This window comes from Ciconia boyciana, chromosome 4 (assembly GCF_034638445.1).
Source record: "Ciconia boyciana chromosome 4, ASM3463844v1, whole genome shotgun sequence".
NCBI lineage: Eukaryota > Metazoa > Chordata > Aves > Ciconiiformes > Ciconiidae > Ciconia > Ciconia boyciana.
In genome coordinates this window covers 93,459,377-93,479,604 of record NC_132937.1, presented here as the reverse complement: position 1 = coordinate 93,479,604, position 20,228 = coordinate 93,459,377, and the positions used below count along the sequence as shown (strand labels likewise).

General features: G+C 42.1%; 1 protein-coding gene across 4 annotated transcripts in view; it reads right to left on the bottom strand.

The window, feature by feature from the left end:
• PLPPR1 (phospholipid phosphatase related 1) overlaps window positions 1-20,228 on the bottom strand; it is a 134,724-nt gene that overhangs the window by 1,804 nt on the left and 112,692 nt on the right. For all 4 annotated transcript variants that reach the window (XM_072860639.1, XM_072860637.1, XM_072860636.1 and 1 more), the window contains 4 exons: window positions 19,352-19,484; window positions 9,469-9,719; window positions 3,839-4,015; window positions 1,747-1,878 (listed from right to left, as the gene is read on the bottom strand). In XM_072860639.1, coding sequence (XP_072716740.1) covers window positions 1,747-1,878; window positions 3,839-4,015; window positions 9,469-9,719; window positions 19,352-19,484 — 693 coding nt within the window. The remainder of the gene's footprint in view (window positions 1-1,746; window positions 1,879-3,838; window positions 4,016-9,468; window positions 9,720-19,351; window positions 19,485-20,228) is intronic.

Sequence of the window (20,228 nt, the reverse complement as noted above, 5' to 3'; positions counted from 1 at the left end):
GACTGGATCCTGTCCAGAAGGACATGTCCGTACAGGCTCAAGTACTTCATACAGTCACATAACTAATACAGTGGGTCTGTCTTCGGTCACGAAGAGCCTAAAAGACCATGGTTTGGCTTCATGTGATGTGTGCATGTAGATCCTACACAGTTTGATACTAGGGAACATATAGAGCTTAAAACCATACAAAGGTGGGGTCACTATGCCAAAACACATGCAGCCACAGATATATAGCAACACAGAAGTCCTCTTTAGGTGGAAACTGTTGATTCAACCTTCTTGGAGGCCAATGTCCACGACTTCAGTGGCAGTACTGAGCTGTCCTTGGATTATGCTGCATCTGCAGGGTTTGTCTGGGTGCAAGGCAAAACAAGAGTGGGAATGGATGCATAAATCTGCACAGAGAAGGATGATGCACCTCCTATATCTGAAGAAGCAGTAATAAGCAGCCACTCCCAAGGACTTGTTTATCATAGCTTCAGATTTATCATAGTATCACTTTTTTCCCAATCTACTCCTGCATGGTAGATGTATGGTCATTTAGAGACTGATACCCTGAATCAGAGAAAATTATCTTGTTGATTATAGTGGACATCAACAGTTAAGGCCTAGTCCCTTCCTGCACTTCACGGTCCAGAAGCTATAAACAGCTGATCAGACAAAATTTTTCTCACAGTCTATGAATATTTTCACCTGTTCAGCCCTTTTGTCATACACGATGCAATGTGGATATATGTGGCACATAGTTTCTGGGCTGCAAGTCCACCAAGAGAACAGTTAATGCACATAGTGCTGCAGATTTAATTGAAAGTCTTCCAGCAAATCTTTGCCTAATCAAAATTGACTTTTCAATTAAGCAAAATATTTCCAGGAGTTAGAAACAGTGTCTTTTCCATTTTTTTAATTCCTATTTTCAGTTTATTTGTCAAAGGATTTAGCAAAAGTCACTATTGATCTTGCCACACACCATGTACATAGGAATGACAGGCCACCTAATACAGGAAGTACAATTTAAAGAACAAATCAATTACACCAGGGCATTTCAGATAACTAATAAACTATAGTTCCTCCTTGTTCGCAGAAATTCTTGGCAGGTGGCATTTGCTTGTCTGTTTTGAAAGGACTGGGTATGATTCAGTTACACCAACATTTGAAGTTAGTAGTTTAACAGAAAACACCGTCAGTGATAATGCCCCCGCTAGCCTATTTTTTTGCAATCTTGAAAGAATGCTATTAACTTCTTTTCTGATGACTTAGAGATAGAAAACAGTATATGATTACTTCTTCTTATAGAAGATACTGAACAGTAATACGGATAAAAAACTAATCTCTATAATATTTTTCTGGACAGCATAGTTTAGCCTCAGGATTACAAACATTAGAGTAAATCCTTAAGACATCCCACAAGCATTCCAAAGTGTAATTAGACAGAATTATCTTTACTTTTCTCTCGGTTTTCTATTCTTCTAAGCAAAAGTTTGTTATCACAAATGATATGCAGAGGCATGTGAAATCCTACTGCTTTAGCTTTGGATGTGCACAGGGGCAGAAGATCTACATTATTTGGTAGTTTAAGGGATAAATGGCTTAAACCAAATTCTTCCCTGATACAAATTCACTCTGTTCAATGGGCTTAATGTTAGGAATAAAACCAGCTGCCTGTGTAGTTACGTATGCAACTAGTTTTTACTCTGCCATAACAGAAGATGTGCTTGGTGATGGTCTGGGTGAGAGGATTTACAGTACCTGTGCACTCAATGTCTCCAGAGGACTTTCCACTCTTGGAAAAGCCATTAGAGGCATTCCTCGTGGGTCTTCAGGCTTCGGTTTAGAAGGAGCTCCGTGAGTGCCTTTAAAGTTATGGACGACACATATCCCCTGTGTGATACAGAAAAAAAAGAAAAGTGAGGTCAGGTTGTTCTATCTCCAGGAAAGCTCACAGGAATTATCATCAGAGGTCTTACGACTGCCAGTTTTTGCAAAGAACTTAACCTGGGTTTTGGTTCAAAGCATTACCTCTCTCAGCCTTGGGCTACAGCGCATTTACTGATATAGTTGGCTGTGGTGGACTACCTTGGTAAATGGGTTCATCTGGCCTGTAATCTGAGGTGATGAACCATTCTCAGCCTTTTTATGTTTTATACAGCAGAGACTCCCATGTCTGCTTTATCATCACACAACCATGGGCTACCCTGATGATGCATTTTATTGGCCAAATATTCCCTTCAGACTGACTGTCATTTACAAACAGTGAAAACAGCTCACTGGATGGCTAATCTACCTCACATCTGGATGACATCAAGCTCATTTAGCACCATTCCTGCATACGTCCACCACAGCTGCTGTGGTGTTTATCCTACAAGCCCTTCCCTTGTGCATGACCAGACTTACTGCACCCACATGGTGATGCTAATAAGAGCAAACACGCATGGCAGGTTGGGGCTTGGGAGCACAGTGGAAAAAAAGACATACAGGAGCTGACGCATCTGCTGTCAGAGCGATTCCTGCAGCCAGCTCCTTGCTGGCTCTTCCTCTTCGTTGCTCTTTAGACCTGAGCAAGGAGCAGGCTGCAGCCTGGGTGAGCCTTGTGCCAGCAGCAGGAATCTCACCGCACCCCTCCCCTCCAAGCTCCGGGGAGACCCCTTCCACCACTCTGCAATTGGGCTGGTGACACTTGCAGGCTGGCAGAAGGTCTGCAGGGCCAAAATGTGGCTAGGAGCAGGCTGTCACTGCCAGAAACAGGAACTGGGGGCACGTAGATTGTCCTGACCAGATACATGGGGTGACTGCCTCTTATATTGCATGAGCTAGATTTAAACTGCCTTTCCCCGTGGGAATCAGACAAACTACTTTTTTGGAGTTTGGAGATTCAGGTCAGAGGTTGCAGATATCTTTTTATTTAAAGGGAACACAGGAATAAATGATAAGTGAAGGTTTGGTTTGTTTTTTTTTTTAAGTACAGAATAGAAAAAAAATCAGTGACAAGACAACCTAGACTTAAGGGAACTTTGAAACCTAATCTCTCCTGATTACAGGGATAAAGTGTCTGTTGCTATGCAGTGGATAGTTTTGAAGCATATTTTGATTAAATGGAACCAGGCACATTTCTTGGTAATAGTGAGGATCACCTTGACTGCTGTGTGGGCAAATCCTCAGCAAGAGATCTCTCACCAAACAAAACACTTAAACCACACAGCCAACAGGGGAGCAAGTAACATTCAAAGTCCAGAGAGATGCTGCTCCTAGATTCTGTGGGAAGGCCTTTGATATATTTTAATACATTTGGTTGTCCTATGAGATGGTGAACAATTTCAGATCAACTCCAAATGCTGCAAAGGGAGGTAGTTTTGTCTCCCAGGGAGTTTGTCCTGACCTTCCTTTCTATTGCACTTCTTTTATGGTCTGAAACAAAACGGGGAACCAGGATCACTGCTTAGAGCTCCAGATAACATCCTGTATCCTACATTTTTTGCCAGATACCAGGCAGAGAGTGGGGTTTTGCAACACAGGGGTGTCAGAGAAGTCTCAAGCATTTTTGACATTACTTGAAATCTACACCATCTTTAAAGCATTTTCCAGGACAGGTCAAGTAAGGACATGCACAGTAATCAAAATAATCTTGAAATATAGACAATGCACAAATGTCATCATATTAGCCTTATTAATTAGTATCAACCTGATTTCATATTAGGATTTTCTCTGATGATACCTTTAATTAGATGGGGCTAGAATTAGTTCTTAGCAACTGGATTAATCAGCTGCAACAGGCCACAAGAGAACAGTAATTTTTTTAACTGAGGTATTTTTAAAAGGAATGCAGAAGGACTGATGGGCTTACCAGAAACAAGGCTACAGCACTCCCCAAGATGAAGCCTGCGATCACATCCGAACAGTGGTTTCGATACTCGGAAACTCTATTTAGCCCGGTGAGGAATGCAGCACACAGGGTACCCAGACACAGCACAGGTTTGGCTAGCCTGCTACTCTTTGTTTTAATTGTGCTTGTGATGTACATCTGAAACAAAGGGCAAGCCAAAAATGAAAAGAGGCTCTGCCAGAAACGCATCTTTTTCCACCCAGACAAATCTGAAATCAGCAAGGATGTGACAAAACCCATGATTCATTAAAAAAAAGCATTGTGAAATGGAAGAAGAGGTTTAAGGTAATTCAGAGAACACTTTTAAGAGAACAAAATGGATACTGTTAAATGCTGTTTCAGGATGTCAAATATCCCATCAACTGCATTTACATACTGGACTTTTTCTGAGCAGGTACGTACAGGCTGTTTTACTGACTTCCTAACTTGTGCAAATACTTGCTCATATGCTAGTAAACATGCACTCTGAAGGTACCTGACTAGATGTTTACAAAGGGAGTCCAGAATTTATGTTTATACTCCTGCAAAAACTGTAATGTGCACATGATGGAGTGCCTAGCATCCATATGAACTAGCTGCTCCAGTTTCCTAAGTGGTGTTAAGGTTAAGAAACAGAGAACGTTACGAGAAACCATTCCAGACATTTTCTCTGCAAGATGAAAAGAAACACAGAATATGAGAGAGATTTCTTTCAAAACAAAGTTGATTCTGAAAATGTAATTCCAGAGCATGAAGTTTCACTGTGCTCTGAATATTTTTTAATGAACCCCACGTTTTTGGCAGTTTGTATTTCATTTTAAATGCATTTTGACAGAGAGAGTAAAACCATGTGGGTCACAATTAGGAGCCAGTCATTAATTCCAGAGCCACAAAATGACAAAGATCAAGCAAAGCAAGCCTGATGGCAAAACAATTCAATAAAATCCTTTTCAGCAAGGAAGTATGAATGCCTGCATGATTTCCAAAGCTTTGATAAGCAAAGCAAATATGTCAAATACATTTGCCAGAAATGTCTCCAGATGACACATTGCCTCCCATACGTGAAACTGAATCAGGAAGATGCATTTGAAAAATTAATTCGGTTCTTATTACCAATCAGCTGGTAAATCCACCTGATTCACATAGTGTAGATCTGATCTTTTGAAAGTACAAACACCTGTTCTGCTGGGGAATGGAAAGATTACAAACCACGGAAGTGTCTCTTCCAGTGCTTAATATCAAAAGATGCCATTTTATTTGTAAAGAAAAAATATGTTATTTTGTTGTAAAAATAAGTAAAATAACCAGAGCTGAAAATATTTCCATTCTTGACCCTTTTTCAGCTGTCAGAAATGGAAATATGGTTCTGTTAGTCTTCTGGACAAATAACTCTGTGGAAGATCCTTATTGTTTTAATTACATCTGCAATAACACCACAACTGGGATCTCTGTGCTGTCTGCAGGTCACAAACCTCATCCTTCTCTGGGATGACTTCATTTCTGGTGAAGGGCACTGCTGAGCGCTTTGCCATGGGCAGCGCTGAAATCAGAGCGGGACTCTGCAGGATGGTGGAGACCCAAGGGTTGTTCTCCGTTGTTGCTGCTGCGGCAGCTCAGGACACCACGCTGGCTCACACTGCCAGTCTCTGGCCAAGACTGCAATGGCTTGGCTGGGGTGAAGCTACCTCGGGATTTTCCTGTGCCTGTGCTGAAGGAAGGAGGTTTGGCTTGGTGCTTCCAATTGCAATTACCAGCACAGGTCGCTTTGCACTCCGTGACCTATCTGGCAACCACAGGCAATTATTTTACTGTATTTTAATGCCTGTCCCTTTCTTCATGAGCCAGGTATACAGAGGTCACTATGGTCTAGCACATAGTTTTGGGATCAAGAAACAGAAATTATATCCATTCTCAAGGTCACTCTGTTCATTGCCTTTCATATATTCCTTTATTTTGCTGTATTGTGCATATTTTTTACTCTAACTTTCTCCCTGTCCATATTTCTTTTCTTTTTTTCCCTGACTGGGCCATCAAATGTCCCTACAGCTGGCTTCCCCTCACTGGCTGGCATTAAAAATGTTAGCCTTAAACCCAGTACAATACGTAACTCTAGAAGAAGGGAAGGGACACAGCAACTACCTCCTGGAAGGGAAAGGGACAGGCCAGAGAAACCAACCAGGGAAAGGCAGATCTAACTGCCTCCGGACCGATACCTAGGCAAAATTATACTTTCACCTGCCAAGAAACTGCAGTACTAGACTTCTAAGAGCTGAATTTGCCAGACCTCTGCCTGGGGAATTGAAGTCTTCTGCCCTTAAATGTGCTGCTGCGCACATCATTTGAAGGTGAATATTATGACCTGGAATATTATGGTGTGTAATAGCACTGGTATGGGACTAAGCTACTTGAGAGGTTCCTGCTTGCTTTGTTTTTCCAACCTAATATCTGACTGCAGCACATGCCTTGAAATGACAGCTAGCAACTGAGCACTAGGCGGCAATCTTGCCCCGGTCCTTGCTGGTAGGTCGAGCTGCACCTGACTATCACCAAAACTCACGTTAAGGTTCTTCTTGGGAAACAATAGGAAAAAATATTGTGAAGTGCCACTGTGTGACTAACTACTGCCCATCCTTTCATCCTATGCACTTCTTTTAGCAGAAGCCAATTCAAACGAGCGATAGGGAGCTGGATTGCTTTCCTATTCCCCACCAAACCACTACTGCGGTTTACAGCATCCAAAGGAAAAGCATCACCTGTTTAAAGTAACAATGCAGTCCTGCTGCGACGGCTGCAAACCCTAGCTACAGAGAACAACCACGCATGCTTGTTTTCTTACAGGTATGAGATGAAGCTGGATCTTTGGGTTACCCACATGGGAGAATTCTCCTTTTTACAGATGGGAAGTATCTAATGTATTTGAAGTTTCACACATCTCAGCAGGAAAACGTAAACTTGTAGTAAAGAGAACATTTTTAGCAATGAAGGTAATTAACCATGCGAACAGATTGCCAAGGGAAATCTGTTAAACCATCATGAGGAGGTTTTAAAACAAGACAAACTGTTTTCCCAGAAGGTATGCTCCAGTTCATCCATAAATCACATGCTGAGCTCAGAAATAATTGGGAGAGCTTCTCCATTCTGGTCAGACTTCCCGATCACTACGGTTTGATCTTTATTGTCCTCATCCCTAAAGCCAAGATATTTTTTAAGATTCTCACAACGTGTTTACTCTTTCACTTACAGCATGTTTTCAAAGCTTTGTGTAAGAGTCCAAAACTTCAGTGAAAGTCACTTACATTTGATTTCCTACACGCAGCAGGTGTTTTTGAAAATTTCCCACAATGCTATTTATAGGGTAAATTCATTTACAAAACTCTAAATGTCAAAACCAGTTATTTGATGGGTGGGAGAGGGAGGAAGAAAGTGAATATAAGAAGTTGTGAAAAAACCAGAATAAATAATATTAAAAAATAAACTAGATTATATGATTTAACTACATAAATTATCTATTCAGCTTCTTTGCTGTGCTCTTATCAGTACACTCAAGCAGTGTATTTAGCAATGTGCAATATGTGATAGTAGCACTCATCCTGTGTGTAATTCCTCGCCCATCTTTTTCAAACAGGCAAAAACATAGACAGTTGAGGAGGCTTTTTTGTTTGCAAGTTTAAAATAGACATACATACATACATACATATATATGTATATATTTAGAATGTATGTTATATCTATGATGAGAAAGGCAGAGTGGAAGAAGTCTGTCTTGTCCTTTCAGCAGAAAGTGGGGAGTTTCGTGATAGTTTATTTTCCTTGGAAAGTTCACAATTTCATATCAATACTGCAAAATTCTGTGTCCTACAAGCTTTACAGACAATCTTTTCCTTTACCATAGAGATTTCTACAGTAAGAGAGAAGCAGAGCCTTTGACAATGATGTGTACTGTAGAACACGATACAGTCTCCTAGATGCTCAGTGCAGCTGCTCGAAGTGCCAAGGCCTTGAATTTCATTGATTAGTCTGGTAGGTGTTAATGCAGAAATGGAAGAAATTGTTGGTGGGGTCACAGGGACCTGGGTTGCAGAAGGGATTTGCTGTACTGTTCTCTGCTATTCAGAATTTCCCAAATGTTGAAAGTTTCATGTTCAGGTATATTGTATCAGTCTAATCTAGTCAAGAAGCAATGCACCCAGGCGTAAACAACAGATGCCAGGTCATGATCTGATGTGATGAGGTAGAGTCTTCTAGCCGGATGGATGTGACAGAAAGCATTACTTGTGGATGCTGCTAGCAAGAGCTTAGCTGGAGAATCCAAAAAACACTACTAAACAGTCAATGTAAGTGATTAGCTATATCTTTCAACCATAGAGACCCCGTTGTGACTGTAAAACAATTCTCCTTGCTTTCACTCCAGAGGCAAACAGAAGGATCAGCAAGGATATCTTCTTTCTCTCTACAATAAGAGGTCCTCCAGTTGTGCTGGTGAAATACTTTTAATTTTCCATGTTCTGGTTGAACACTACCATCTGTAGGTGTCCTTGTCATTGACTCTTCCATGACCTTTCTCAGAAGAGCATGAAGTAACAGTTGTTTAGAGATGATGTAACTGGGATACCCATATGCAACATATGCTTTTATCATCTGTTTTTTGTTTTTTTGACAGCAATGTTAATGAATTAAGGAGTATTTCTAGCCTATCATTTTCCCTTGGGAAAGGTACCTAGAGGCATGTGTTTCTAACTGTACAGCAGCATGTACTATGTACAGTAACTGCCATCTCTTCCTGTGATACTTCTGGGAGACAATAAAACTTAATTAGATGCCATTCTAATTTTTGTGTAAGTATGGAAGCCAGGGCTGCCAGCTGTTTTCTCTCTCCCCTACTTTAGGCATACAAGATCAATCTCTGCCTGCAGAGATCACAACAGTGATGCTTTGGGTTCTCCTCAGCTTCTTTGGCAGGTGACAAGAAAGAGCCTAGTTGGTTAAATATAAAACCCAGATTATAAAAAAAACCCAATTTCCTTCCTGACCGTATAGCAGTGTCACCATCTCAAGATGTCAACTGGGGTCCATTTCTCTGTGATAACAGCAAAATTCTGGCACTGACTTGTATTACAACCTTCTTTGCATGGGGAATTCAGGTCCTAAACAAGGGGAGCAAAAACCAGCCTAGTTCAGCCTCCCATTGAAATGGCACAATTTAAATTTTAAATGTTCAACAACCCATGGCATGTGAACAAAAGAAATAGTAGTGATCCAGGAGCCATTTAAGCATCAACTTAATTTTAATGTTCATGAGACAGAGGCAGGGAGAAGAAGAGGTTGAATGCATACTCAAAGGCCTCTGAGAAAATCAGCAGCAAAGACAAGATTAGGATGTCATGCCTCCATATCATACAGTGCCTCAAAAGCAATGAACATTTGATTTGCTTATACTAGGACTGGTAAAACAGGGAGAGAAGGGGATTTCCCCCTACAGATAAAGAAGAAAGCCCCCCCCGGCCCCAAACAACCCTCTTTTTCTTCAAAAACCCATTGTAAGAAAAATGACCCCATCTAGATGCACATACAGAAACCTCTCATACAAGTTAGCAATCATCATTGGCACTCACCGTGGCATATAAAGCTGAGTAGATGCTCAAAGCAGCATGTTTGGATGGAAAGGATCTCCTTGCCTTTTCAATCACCTCCACATCCCCAGTGCAGATGTTGCCATTGTTTATGAACTGGTGGTGTGCCCGACAGTCGTTTCCAGTGTAGTTGGGTTTACATACAGTCAGGAAGTAGGGAGCCAAGTTCCCAGTCACAACCTGGCCAGCATTTACAAATATGTCAGTGGCAAAAAGTCCAAATGCAAACACTCCTGTGAGGAAAGGTTAAAAATAATGATTATTCAAACAGGTTTAAAAAAAATCTTGGTACTTGAAAGGAAGAGACATAATGAGAGGTAAGGGACCAAACCCTGCAGTTGTTACCCAGCAAAAGCCCCTGCTGACTCCAGCAGAGTCCTGCATCAAAGGCATGACACAGAAGACTGCATGCTTAACTCTGACCGGTGCTTAACTCAGCAACTCCACAAAGACTCAGAAACAGCCTGAAAACGATAAGCAAGTGCCGAAGTACTTTTGTGATTCCGGCTCTGAACAGAACTGTGAGCTACAGATTTCACTGAAAACTCTGCACCTATACTATGCCTGTAAAGTTACCACTATGACAAAGGCTCACAGCCTTTGTGTCAAGTGTCATGCACCTGAGTTACTAAAAATGATTATGTGTTTTTACCACATCTGGGACAAAAAATGGTAATATAACAGCTCTGAACCTGAAAGTGCTGACACACAATACTGCACTTAACATAACTATCTGGTGTTAAGTACCTTTTGGATATTGGCTATTCACCATCCTCATGTTGAAAATTAAGATCCTGATGTAGCGATATTTGGCAGGTCCTTTGGGAAGCATCCTAATGCTTTGCTCTGGCAGACATTTCCAAACAGTTGCAGTTCAGCTCATGTCACTGGGAGCACATACCCGCAAATCCTATAGCAGGAAGCATTCATTTGAATGCAGGAACATTTCCAGGGTTGTGGAGCATCCCTTGCTCAATACTGCAGTTGTCATATCCTCCACTAACTCCCCATGAGTGTTACCAATACCTGCTACAGCTGCTATGAACATATATGAGGATCTTTTACTTGCTTATACTGAGTACATACCAAAGGAACAGAACAGCAGGTTTCCAGAAATGCCAAATCCAAACATCCTGAAAAACTAAATCAGCTCCCCTTTTCCCCTTCCCATCACTAAGGTGGATTAAAGTGTCACAAAATCTTAGAACAAATAAATATTTACTTTTGGTGTGGAAATGTTGAGGGTCCTATATTTTTGCTTTCTCCCTCCTGTAGCTCTGTAAGCAAAAGTCGTTTAAATTATAAATTAGCTGAGATTGCTATCTATTTAAATATGACTAAGAGTTGGAGCTCCAGGGAAAACATCTTAGGAGAGCTGTGATAAAATGTTCAGAGCTGGCACCACCATGGCTATAACAACTTCACTGCTTATCTGTACTGAGTTTAAAAAAAAAAAAAAAGAGGAAAAAAAGACTGCTATAGTCTGAGAAACAAAAAATATCAGGGAGTCAGCAATGTAATGCAGCAGAAAATGCTTTACCATGAATTAGCAAGAATCAAGGATCGTTCTGCAGATATTGTCACCACCACGCAGCTAACAGAAAGCAGAAGGCTACAACTAACAAACAGAGTTAGGTCTTTCTAAACATTCGGGGCCCATCTACACACAGGACACTTGTACAGACAGTAACATAAAATAAAACCCATAACTAAAAATGGATTAATTGTACGAGTGTCAAGTGGGGCTTGCCAGCAGCCCTCGCTCACAGAGATGGTGTAGTGTGACTGCCACGGCTGTGCTGTGACACAGATTCCTCACTGGGGTACCGATGGGAAGAGCCCTCTCCTTGGCTAGCAGCCTGGAGCGGCTGCAGGAGTGCAGAGCCGTTTGTCCTCTCCACACTTCCCCAACGTTAGGAAGGAGCATTACCACAGTGAAGACGATTTTGGGGACTGAGTTTATTACCATTCTTTATACGTGTTCATTATTATTCATTATTAATGAACTGATGTGTGATCATGGATTTAAGAAGCCAGTGGTGGTCAAAGGAGGTAGCCTTCCTCTGGTTCTAGATGGCAGGACTGGCCCCTGCCTTTTTACTGGCATGACAGGCTTCCTCTCGTTTATCCTGCTAAGTGTCTGTGTTTAAAAGGGAAATGGAGAGAGCACTGACACTGCTCCTTTATTTCCTTTATCCCTCTGCTAATATTTTAAATCCATGGTTTTCCACAGCTGGCAGGAGCTCCTCATCTACTTTAGCCAGTGCACAAGCAAGTTCAAGGGAAAAAGGCAGGAGGTATCTTTTCAGCCTGGTGAAACAGCAAGTTATGCCAGAGATGAATCTTGTTTTATATACAGCGCTCTGGCCAAACTCTTACAATTTTTTGGCACAGCTTGCTTTAAATGGCATCTTTTTGATGCGCTGTGCAAATCACAGGGAATGCAGTGAGGATTATTATCCAGCCCTTTACAATACTTAGAGGAAATCTAAGAGCCAGGCAGTCTGGCCCGCAGTCTTTATCATGTAAGTACAAGCCAAGAATCAAGGTGTTTCAGAAAAAGCTCATGGGCTTCACAAAGTTATTTCAATCTCTAGGCAGTGCACAGGTACAAAGGTGGTCCAATGTTTTTCTCAGAAAAAAAGAAGTTTCAACACCTGCCTTTTCTTAGTATTTGGTAGCACTGAAAGTGCTGGCCCAGACTCAACTGCTGAGGGCTGCAGTATTCTGCAGAACAGCAGAACAAGCCATGGCTGAAACTTTTATCATGCTCTGACTGCGATGCATATTGATCTCTGTAATTCCCCTCTTGCAGTTCTGCCAAACTGCACCTTATGAAAATCATAGCTATGTGCAGCAATGAATTCTGCTAGCAGGAATTTAACCCTTGCAGACTGATTACACATCATGTAGTCTCTGGAGACTTTGAGATAGGGTTGACTGTAATTGATTTAAAGTGTGTAACACCAGTGAGCCTGGGTAGTGATGGAGAGTCCCCTGATGGTTTTTGTACCTCAGGAATCCATCTGTTCAATGGATTTGTTCAATGACCTACAGCAGCTAAGCTAACTGACCAGAGCACGAGGATGCAGTGACGTGATTGCCAGGTTTTTAGAGGCAGACAAATCGCTGCTGAAAGGCTTCACAGGAAGGGCAACTAGCCATAGCCCTTCAGGGTCATACAGCTGAAGTCCATGATAAAATGCCACAGAGAGAGAACGTCAGAACATGTACCTCTTCCAGACTTTGATGCTCAGGTGTAATGGGAGGTGATGTCATCCTGCGAAGGAGCAAGTGCTTTATCTCAATCTGCTCATTCTGGCCTAGAAAACCTGGGAGTGAACTTTAGTCCAGAACTTAGCATATGCTAAGAAAAGATGTCAACAGTGCAAGCCACATGGGAAGAAGACCTACAGCCTCTACAGTTGGTAACTAGCAGAAAGGATGGGCAGAGGTTAATTTCATTTACATAAAGCCACTCCTTCCCCTCGTCCACACATGTCACATAGCCTGGCTGCACAAAGAGGCTTTAAAGAAGGAGCCGAAGTTATTTCTGGAAAGGCTTCCTGACTTTTTGTCACTGTCCTGGCTCTCAGCTATGTTGGTGTGTGTCAGGAGCAGCCAGACAGAAGAGGCTAGAAGGCAAACCAGTAAGCAGAATGTAAATGGGAGAGAGACTAGTTTAGGCCAGAGATAGAGGGTAGGCTATACTCCCTGCTACTCTCTTTAGCTGCCCCAGAGTCAAGAAGAAGGAACTGAGGATCAGATTTGCCTGATATCTTTACCTCCAGTGAGAAAGACCTTAGACAAACTAAATGTGCAAACCACAAAGAGAACAAACAAGGAAAGTCCTGTTCAAAAACGCTGACAACAGACAACATGAACCTTAAATCTTTCCAGCTCCATCTCACCTGAACTAACACTTGCCTTGGCAGAAGAATCTAAATCTTCAGCAGCTTCAATTCTGAATGCTTCAGTTTCAATTTCTACACTTACACCTCCCCCTAAACTGCTGCCAAAAGATCCTCCAAGCACGAACCCATAATTTCTGGGCTCTCACTCACATGCTACTCTAATGGTCTTTCTCCTGTCGAGCTCCCTGTGTGGCTGTTCATCAGTGTTGGCACCTCCACCTCTGTCTATTGCTTTTGCTAACGGAGACATCTGCCCTGAAGAAGAATCCAGCTCTCCTTGCTCACAGTAACCTCAGTGCAACCCTGTCTTCTCCCTGCAACTCGTGCTGAAGCTCTCTCTTCTTCCACCCTGAATCTGTCTAACATCAGTGACTGCAGCTGCTTGTTGACTCCATGGCAACTCTCACTATTACAGACATTTAACATGCCACTGATTTGAAACAAAACAACAAAAGAAAGCAAAAAAAACCCAACAAAGAAACACTGGGAGTTGTAGAAGAGCAGCTGAAAAGTCATCAGGAAGAGAGAAGTGAGAAGCCAGTGGGTGGAAATGAGAATGAGGAGGTAGAAGGCTTTATTAGACAAAAACCATGAAACCCTTAAGTAAAGTGACAAAAGAAACAATGCATTGAAGGGCTCACGAGACATCAGAAGCTGTGCTCTTCAGTAATGTATCACCATGTCTTCTACCAAGTGCATTTATTTAGGCACTCCTCTCTCTCCCAGTGCCCAGTCAATTATCTGAATTTTTCACACTCAACCTAATTTGCTCGGAAAATGTTCGTATTACATGTTCACGCTCACACTCCCCCAACCCCTTTTCCACCCCTATGTTTTTTAAAGAAGATTAGAGTTTCAATGGAGTGAGTCCCTGGAAGGACTCAGGGCTCTATGGAAATGCTGATCCACAGCCCATCTCTGACGGTTTTTCTCTAATGGTACTGTGCATCCAATAAAGCCATACATTTATGGTCCTGTGACTCAGACTCTGCTAAACTACCCTTCATCATTATATCTTAAAGGGTGTTGTTAAAGGAGATGTGTATCATTAATCCATTTTACAACTGGAGAGATGGGGGTTGCAGGGAATTTATTGTCTGTTGCTATGGCATCAGGAACAGGCTCAACAGCAAGCTTCTTCCAAGCACTCATAATCCGATCCCAGGATTGGCTTTGATCTCCCAGTGAAGACCCCACAAAGCTCACTGCTCCAGGCATCTACTGCCTCTTGTGTCTGCTTCACCTGTGAGTGTCCTGCCTGGATACAGTTCCCTCAAGACGTAAGAAGGAAGACAAGTGGTCTGAGCACGCAAGAAGAAATTCAGTTCCCAGTGCAAAAGTACTCTGGAGCCTCAAGACTCCTCCCTGCAGACACACAGGATAAGAAGGGAGACATACAGTAGTTTAAGCTGGTGCAGCAGTTTTAAGTTAGAGGCAGCACACTCAAATACAGCTTCAGCCCTCCTGGAAGGCAGCCTTAATAGCAGAATGTGCAGTTTCACAGTGAACTTCAGATCCAAGGCAGACAGAAGGAGAAGGTCAGGCAAACTATGTCCTGCTGCTGCCTAGGGAATTGCCATCAGAGCTCTGGGGTATATCTATCCTATTACAATAAACTCAATGTGTGTATAAATCTTGTAAACCTTTATTTGCTGAACTAAAGCCTTAATTTGCTGAAATAAAGCCCTAATTTCATTATTTAGCTGCCCACTGTGAGGTGTCACCATGCTTTAAATTAAGCTGTCAGCAGAAGCTGATCGCCATTTGTTAACTGCAAATTATGCAGGTCCAAAGTAAAAGCCACTGGTAGCAAATTCATGAAGCACGCTGCATTTCTAAATATCTGAACTGGAGAGAGGCTACTTGTATGTTATCAGGGCTTTGCAGGTATACAAATTAATCACATGGATTAGAAACCTAATATAATGAAATGCAACACAATACACACACTAGTCACCCTGCCGAACTGAGTCAGGGAGGTCTGTATCCATGACCCTGGGGGTAGGATAGCAGCTGTATATAAACAGACTAAATCCTTGACTGAAACCATTCACTAAATAATGCTAAAATAACTTATAACCTCTATTTGCAATACAAATGATGAAGTAGAACACGAAAGCCAATGCAAGATGACAAGATGTTAACAAAGTACTGAACAGGAAATTACCACAAGACAGGGTGAATACAAATACAAAAGGCTGTGTGTACTCAAGTTGGGAGATAGGGAGAAGAGGCAGAGGCCCAAGAAACAACCACTCTTATGCCCTGGTTTCTTAAAGGTCCAGCATGTAAACGGTGAATTTTGGCAGCAGAAATTTGTAATAAAACTGCTGGGAGGGGTGGGGAGAGGAGGGAGGAGAGATGAGGTGACTAAAGGATAGCAGTGCAGCACCAATATTTTAGACAGAAAAAACTGCTCCAAAGCAATTGCACACCACTTGTTTGACCTGAAAATCTTCAAACTTCAAACTAAATATCTGTGGAAGCAGCTATAAAAGATAAAGAGGAAGATAGAAAAAATTGCAACATATAGTAAAGTCTGATGTTTCCAAGCTAAGCCAGCTTTTTTTCACTGATAAAGGAATTGATTTTCTAAATACAGCGAACATAGCAGGTTTCACCAACACAGGCTGCAGCAAAGGACTTGACGTACACTGAAGCAAGTTGAGAGGCAGCCCTTCACCACAAAAGCAAATGTCTACCAACGTGCAGAATTCATGCCTGGGCCAGGAAGCAAGAAGAAATGTTGGCTCTGCTTCATGTGGACAAAGAACCGGGGAGAGATTTAAGACAAAGCTCAACATTCAAGGTCCCCACTAAACTCAGGAGGGGAGAATCTTAGAAATAGACAGCTGCTGAGGGCTTGAGGAAAACAAGGAGAGAATAGGCACAGAGCATAGTAGGCAAGATAAGAAAAATCAAGGAAAAGAAACATGGGGCTTTGCCAACATCCCAGAATAGTTGCAGGTTTTTGGTTTTGCTTAATTCTTTGCTCCACTATCAAAGGGCAAAAAAGTGCTTCATTCTATATACATGAAGAAAAAGCAAGAAGGGAAAGGGCTCAAGTCTAACAACCAAACCCAAAAGATCCCATGGAGATAGTATGACAAGGGTGCTTATCTTTCACATCACCAAAAGACAGTCTGGCTTTTCCCTTTTTGCTTCTCTTTTCTTACAAAATCTAAGTGAATGTTCAGTGAAGTACCTATAACTTTCTGCTTGTTTTGTGGAAGGCACGTTTAAGCTACTATTCTTAGAATCCCATCTCTTCCCAGCAACTCTAGTTACAGAGTCAGGGAGGGAGAAAAAGCCTCTTTGCCTTCCTAAAATTTGGGAATAGCAACTCTCAAAAGCTCTCCATGACGTGCCTTGCAGAGTCAGGAAGCAGTGTTCATTTTTCCTGACACTGAGCACCCAGACACATTGAAGGATTTTTCTCATCCTTTTGAGTAATAATAACTATAATGACTTATAAGGCAATATTCCAAGGAGTTCAATTACTACTTTTTGCAGGTACTCACTTAAGATTCTTGCTCACATATCTGGGCCAAAAGAAATCATCAGACGTGGAGTTTCCAATGAATTTGAACAAGACTAAATTGGCAGCAAACTTCTTTGCAACAAGCCAGACTGCTTGCTCGGGTATCTTGCAGAACAACCTACTTAATCAGCTCTGTAACTTATGGCCCTCAAGTTTAGCAAGAGAAGACGCATGCAAGGAAATCCATGAATGAGCAACCTGGTAGTCTCTCCACAGCCAAGCATCCAGGTAGCCTGTTTTTGGAGTAAGCAGCTGTATGGAGCTAACTTCCCTGATCATCCAGCATGGGCTACAGCTGCTCAGTCCATGTAATGTTTTCAAAATGCAGGTGGAATGTCAATGAAAAAAGTGTGGTTATTTTTAGTTCCTTTCATGAATTTTTTCAGCCACTTTTCAACAAATTCTACTTCTCTCATTTTACTGCAGAGGCAGGGAGAAGGTTTCAGAAGAAAACAAGCAAACAATCAGTGTAGTTTAAGATGAGACGAACACTTTAAGCCATTTCTAATAATGTTAACTTCATTATTCTCAGGAAAACAAATATAGCTGCAAAGTGAAGACTGATTTCTCTAGCAAGGTTAATTTCATATCTTACTACTCTCTGAGAGTCCACTGTATCATCGCTACCTCCTTCTCTTCCACCAGCAGAGAAACAATAGCATGAATGTTTAAGAATAAAGCTAAATATAAGAAAATATATAAAGCAAGTGCTTAGCCTCCATGGTCTAAGCTCTTTTAGTGCTGACCCCGCAGGCAAGAGTATTTGCAACATGCCGACTGTGCTGGAACAGTCAAACAGCCCTGAGTGGCCCAGTGGACTCCGGTACCCTGCTTCTCTCTTAATGGCAGTTTACCATCCATCAATATGTCCTAAAGGTTATGTGAAGTTCAAGGGTATTTTACTTTTAACTCTATTCCCATGTCTTTTGTTTTCATCAGCAGCACACAGGGCAGGCCTGAGTAATGAACCACAGGTGGTTTGTGTCCACCCCCAGTGTAGAAGAAGGTAAAAAACCATTTCACTTCCTAATTTCCATGCATAAAGCAGGAGGCACAGAGAGAGGAGAGGGAGAAAGAAAACCATGGCTCTTCCTCCTCTGCAGCATATATTTGCTGATGATGAAAACCTTAACACAGGATAAGACTTTCAACTCCATGCTCTGAACAAGTATCCCTGCTTGCAGCCAGGGCTGTGCTCGATGGAAGCAATACAACCCGTGCCACAGTCACGGCAGATGTTTTTCTTCCAGATAAAGCTGAAAAATTCAGCAGTGACAGGGAAGAAGTGACCCAGGTGTTTTCAGCCTTTTTTCCCATTGCTTCTTATAACTCGGACTGTGAATTCAGACCCAGCTCTCTGTAAGATGCAGTGTGTAAGGATGCTTTACCTCTAAGAGTATACAGGGAGGGAGGTGCTGTGCTGGTCTGTAGGCAAAGCCCCTCTTGGTCATTGAGGTCATATTTACCACTGGCCCATGCCAGCAGCGAGGCAAGCCATCCCATCCCATGCATGAACTTGGGACTTCTCATGAACGAGTAAGAAGGAGGGAAGCTAGAGCCCCTTGCACATGCAGTTCAGAGCTGCCCTCTTACTCTGCTGCTACAAGGAAGTGTAAATGAGCAACCAGCCCTCCTTATCTCTAAACACCGAGGGCTGCAGTTTGGGCAGCCTTAAATAGCTGTGAATTGGGAAGCCTTCAGAGGACAACCAGATTCTGTCAGTGCCACAGCAGAAATGCAAGCTCTGATGCTGTTCCTCTTCCTGCTCCAAAAGAACCATGGGACAGTCCCCTCAGTAAGGTCTCTTAGGCATTTCTCCCACTAATCAACAGTGTGAAAAAGGCATAGCGGTTTGCAGGCACCATGTAAAGCAACCTCCAATGGTTTAATGACAGGCTTCATTCATTTCTCAGCGATTAACTCAATGACAGCTCTAACAAAAAACAAATACAATAAAAATAAGAACGTTATTTTGAAGTGGGCTCTGGGCTTTTTTACACTGTGCTCAGCTGAACATTATGTGGCAGAGCTATGGATGTTAAAATTAGAGCTGAAAAGAAAAATGCCAGGACATGGGCTGGTGAGGATCAATTTGTAAGTAAAATGGGTAGCTTACACAGAATAGCAATGATGGAATTATTCGTACAAGGATTTGATTGGCATAACCTTTCTTCAAGGGTCCAGAAGAAGCATTAAGCTCAGCAGAATAGGATATAAACCAGCTCCAGACAGCATGATATGGCACATTTTGAATGTTACCTTGCAAATCCCGAGAGGGACTATTCCTCTAAGGTGGAAGACGCCTGCAAAGATTTCACAGCTTAATTAATTTTGTAGCGTAGATTATTAGGATGTTTCTTTCTGTTTTCGTGCAAACAGGGACTAAGCTTGCAGTGCTCAGGATGCTTACCTATAAAACGTATTATTCTTCGAAGCAGTGGGTTCAGGTAACAGCACTCTCCAGTCAAAATAGTTTTCTCTTGAATAATTAGGGTTTCTCGGGTTGACTTTATGAAATACATGGATATCTCACCAATAAAAATCTGCCAGGAAAGGGAAAGAAATGGAAGGTTAAAAATGACACGAGCAAACATTAAAACATGGGTGTCTGGTTCCAGCCCACAGAAACTGCTACACAGCAGTGTGTCTTTGGGACATTGCACTGCCACAGCGCGGCTACACTTATTCACTTGAGATGAACTGACATAGATCCAGCTCCCAGCCAAGAAAAGGATCTGTCATTCTTGCACTCAGTGGCAAGACACAGCAAATGTTAGGCCTTCTTATACTAACTCCTGGGATACCGGGGGCAAACAGAGCTTTAACAAATTCTGTGAATTTCACATTTCACAAAATGGGATAGAAGCTCCCATTTTTACTGAGATTGGCACAGAATTTGTCACATCCTGCTACTAGCATTTAAAATTTACTGACAGTATAGACTTCATGGACGGAAGGCTTCTATTGATCTGCGGAAGTGGAAAGTAATGCTGCAGACTTCCACCCCAACATTTTACCAGCAAGCCTCAGCAGTACTGGAGGCTTCCTGCAGCCTCCACACCTTCTCAAACTTATATTCGTCTAAGTCTGCCAGATAGGTTACAAGAGCTCCTGCCAACCTTGAAACGAAATTTAGATGAAGCACATCCCTGCAATGGAAATTGATCTGAAGTCCCAAAACTTTTCGGGAGGTCAGTGAAAACTCTGGACAAACACATCACATTTGTACTAATGAAGTAAAAAGTGCCAGGGTATGGGTGCAGCGTGGCCGGTCACCCATACTGTTA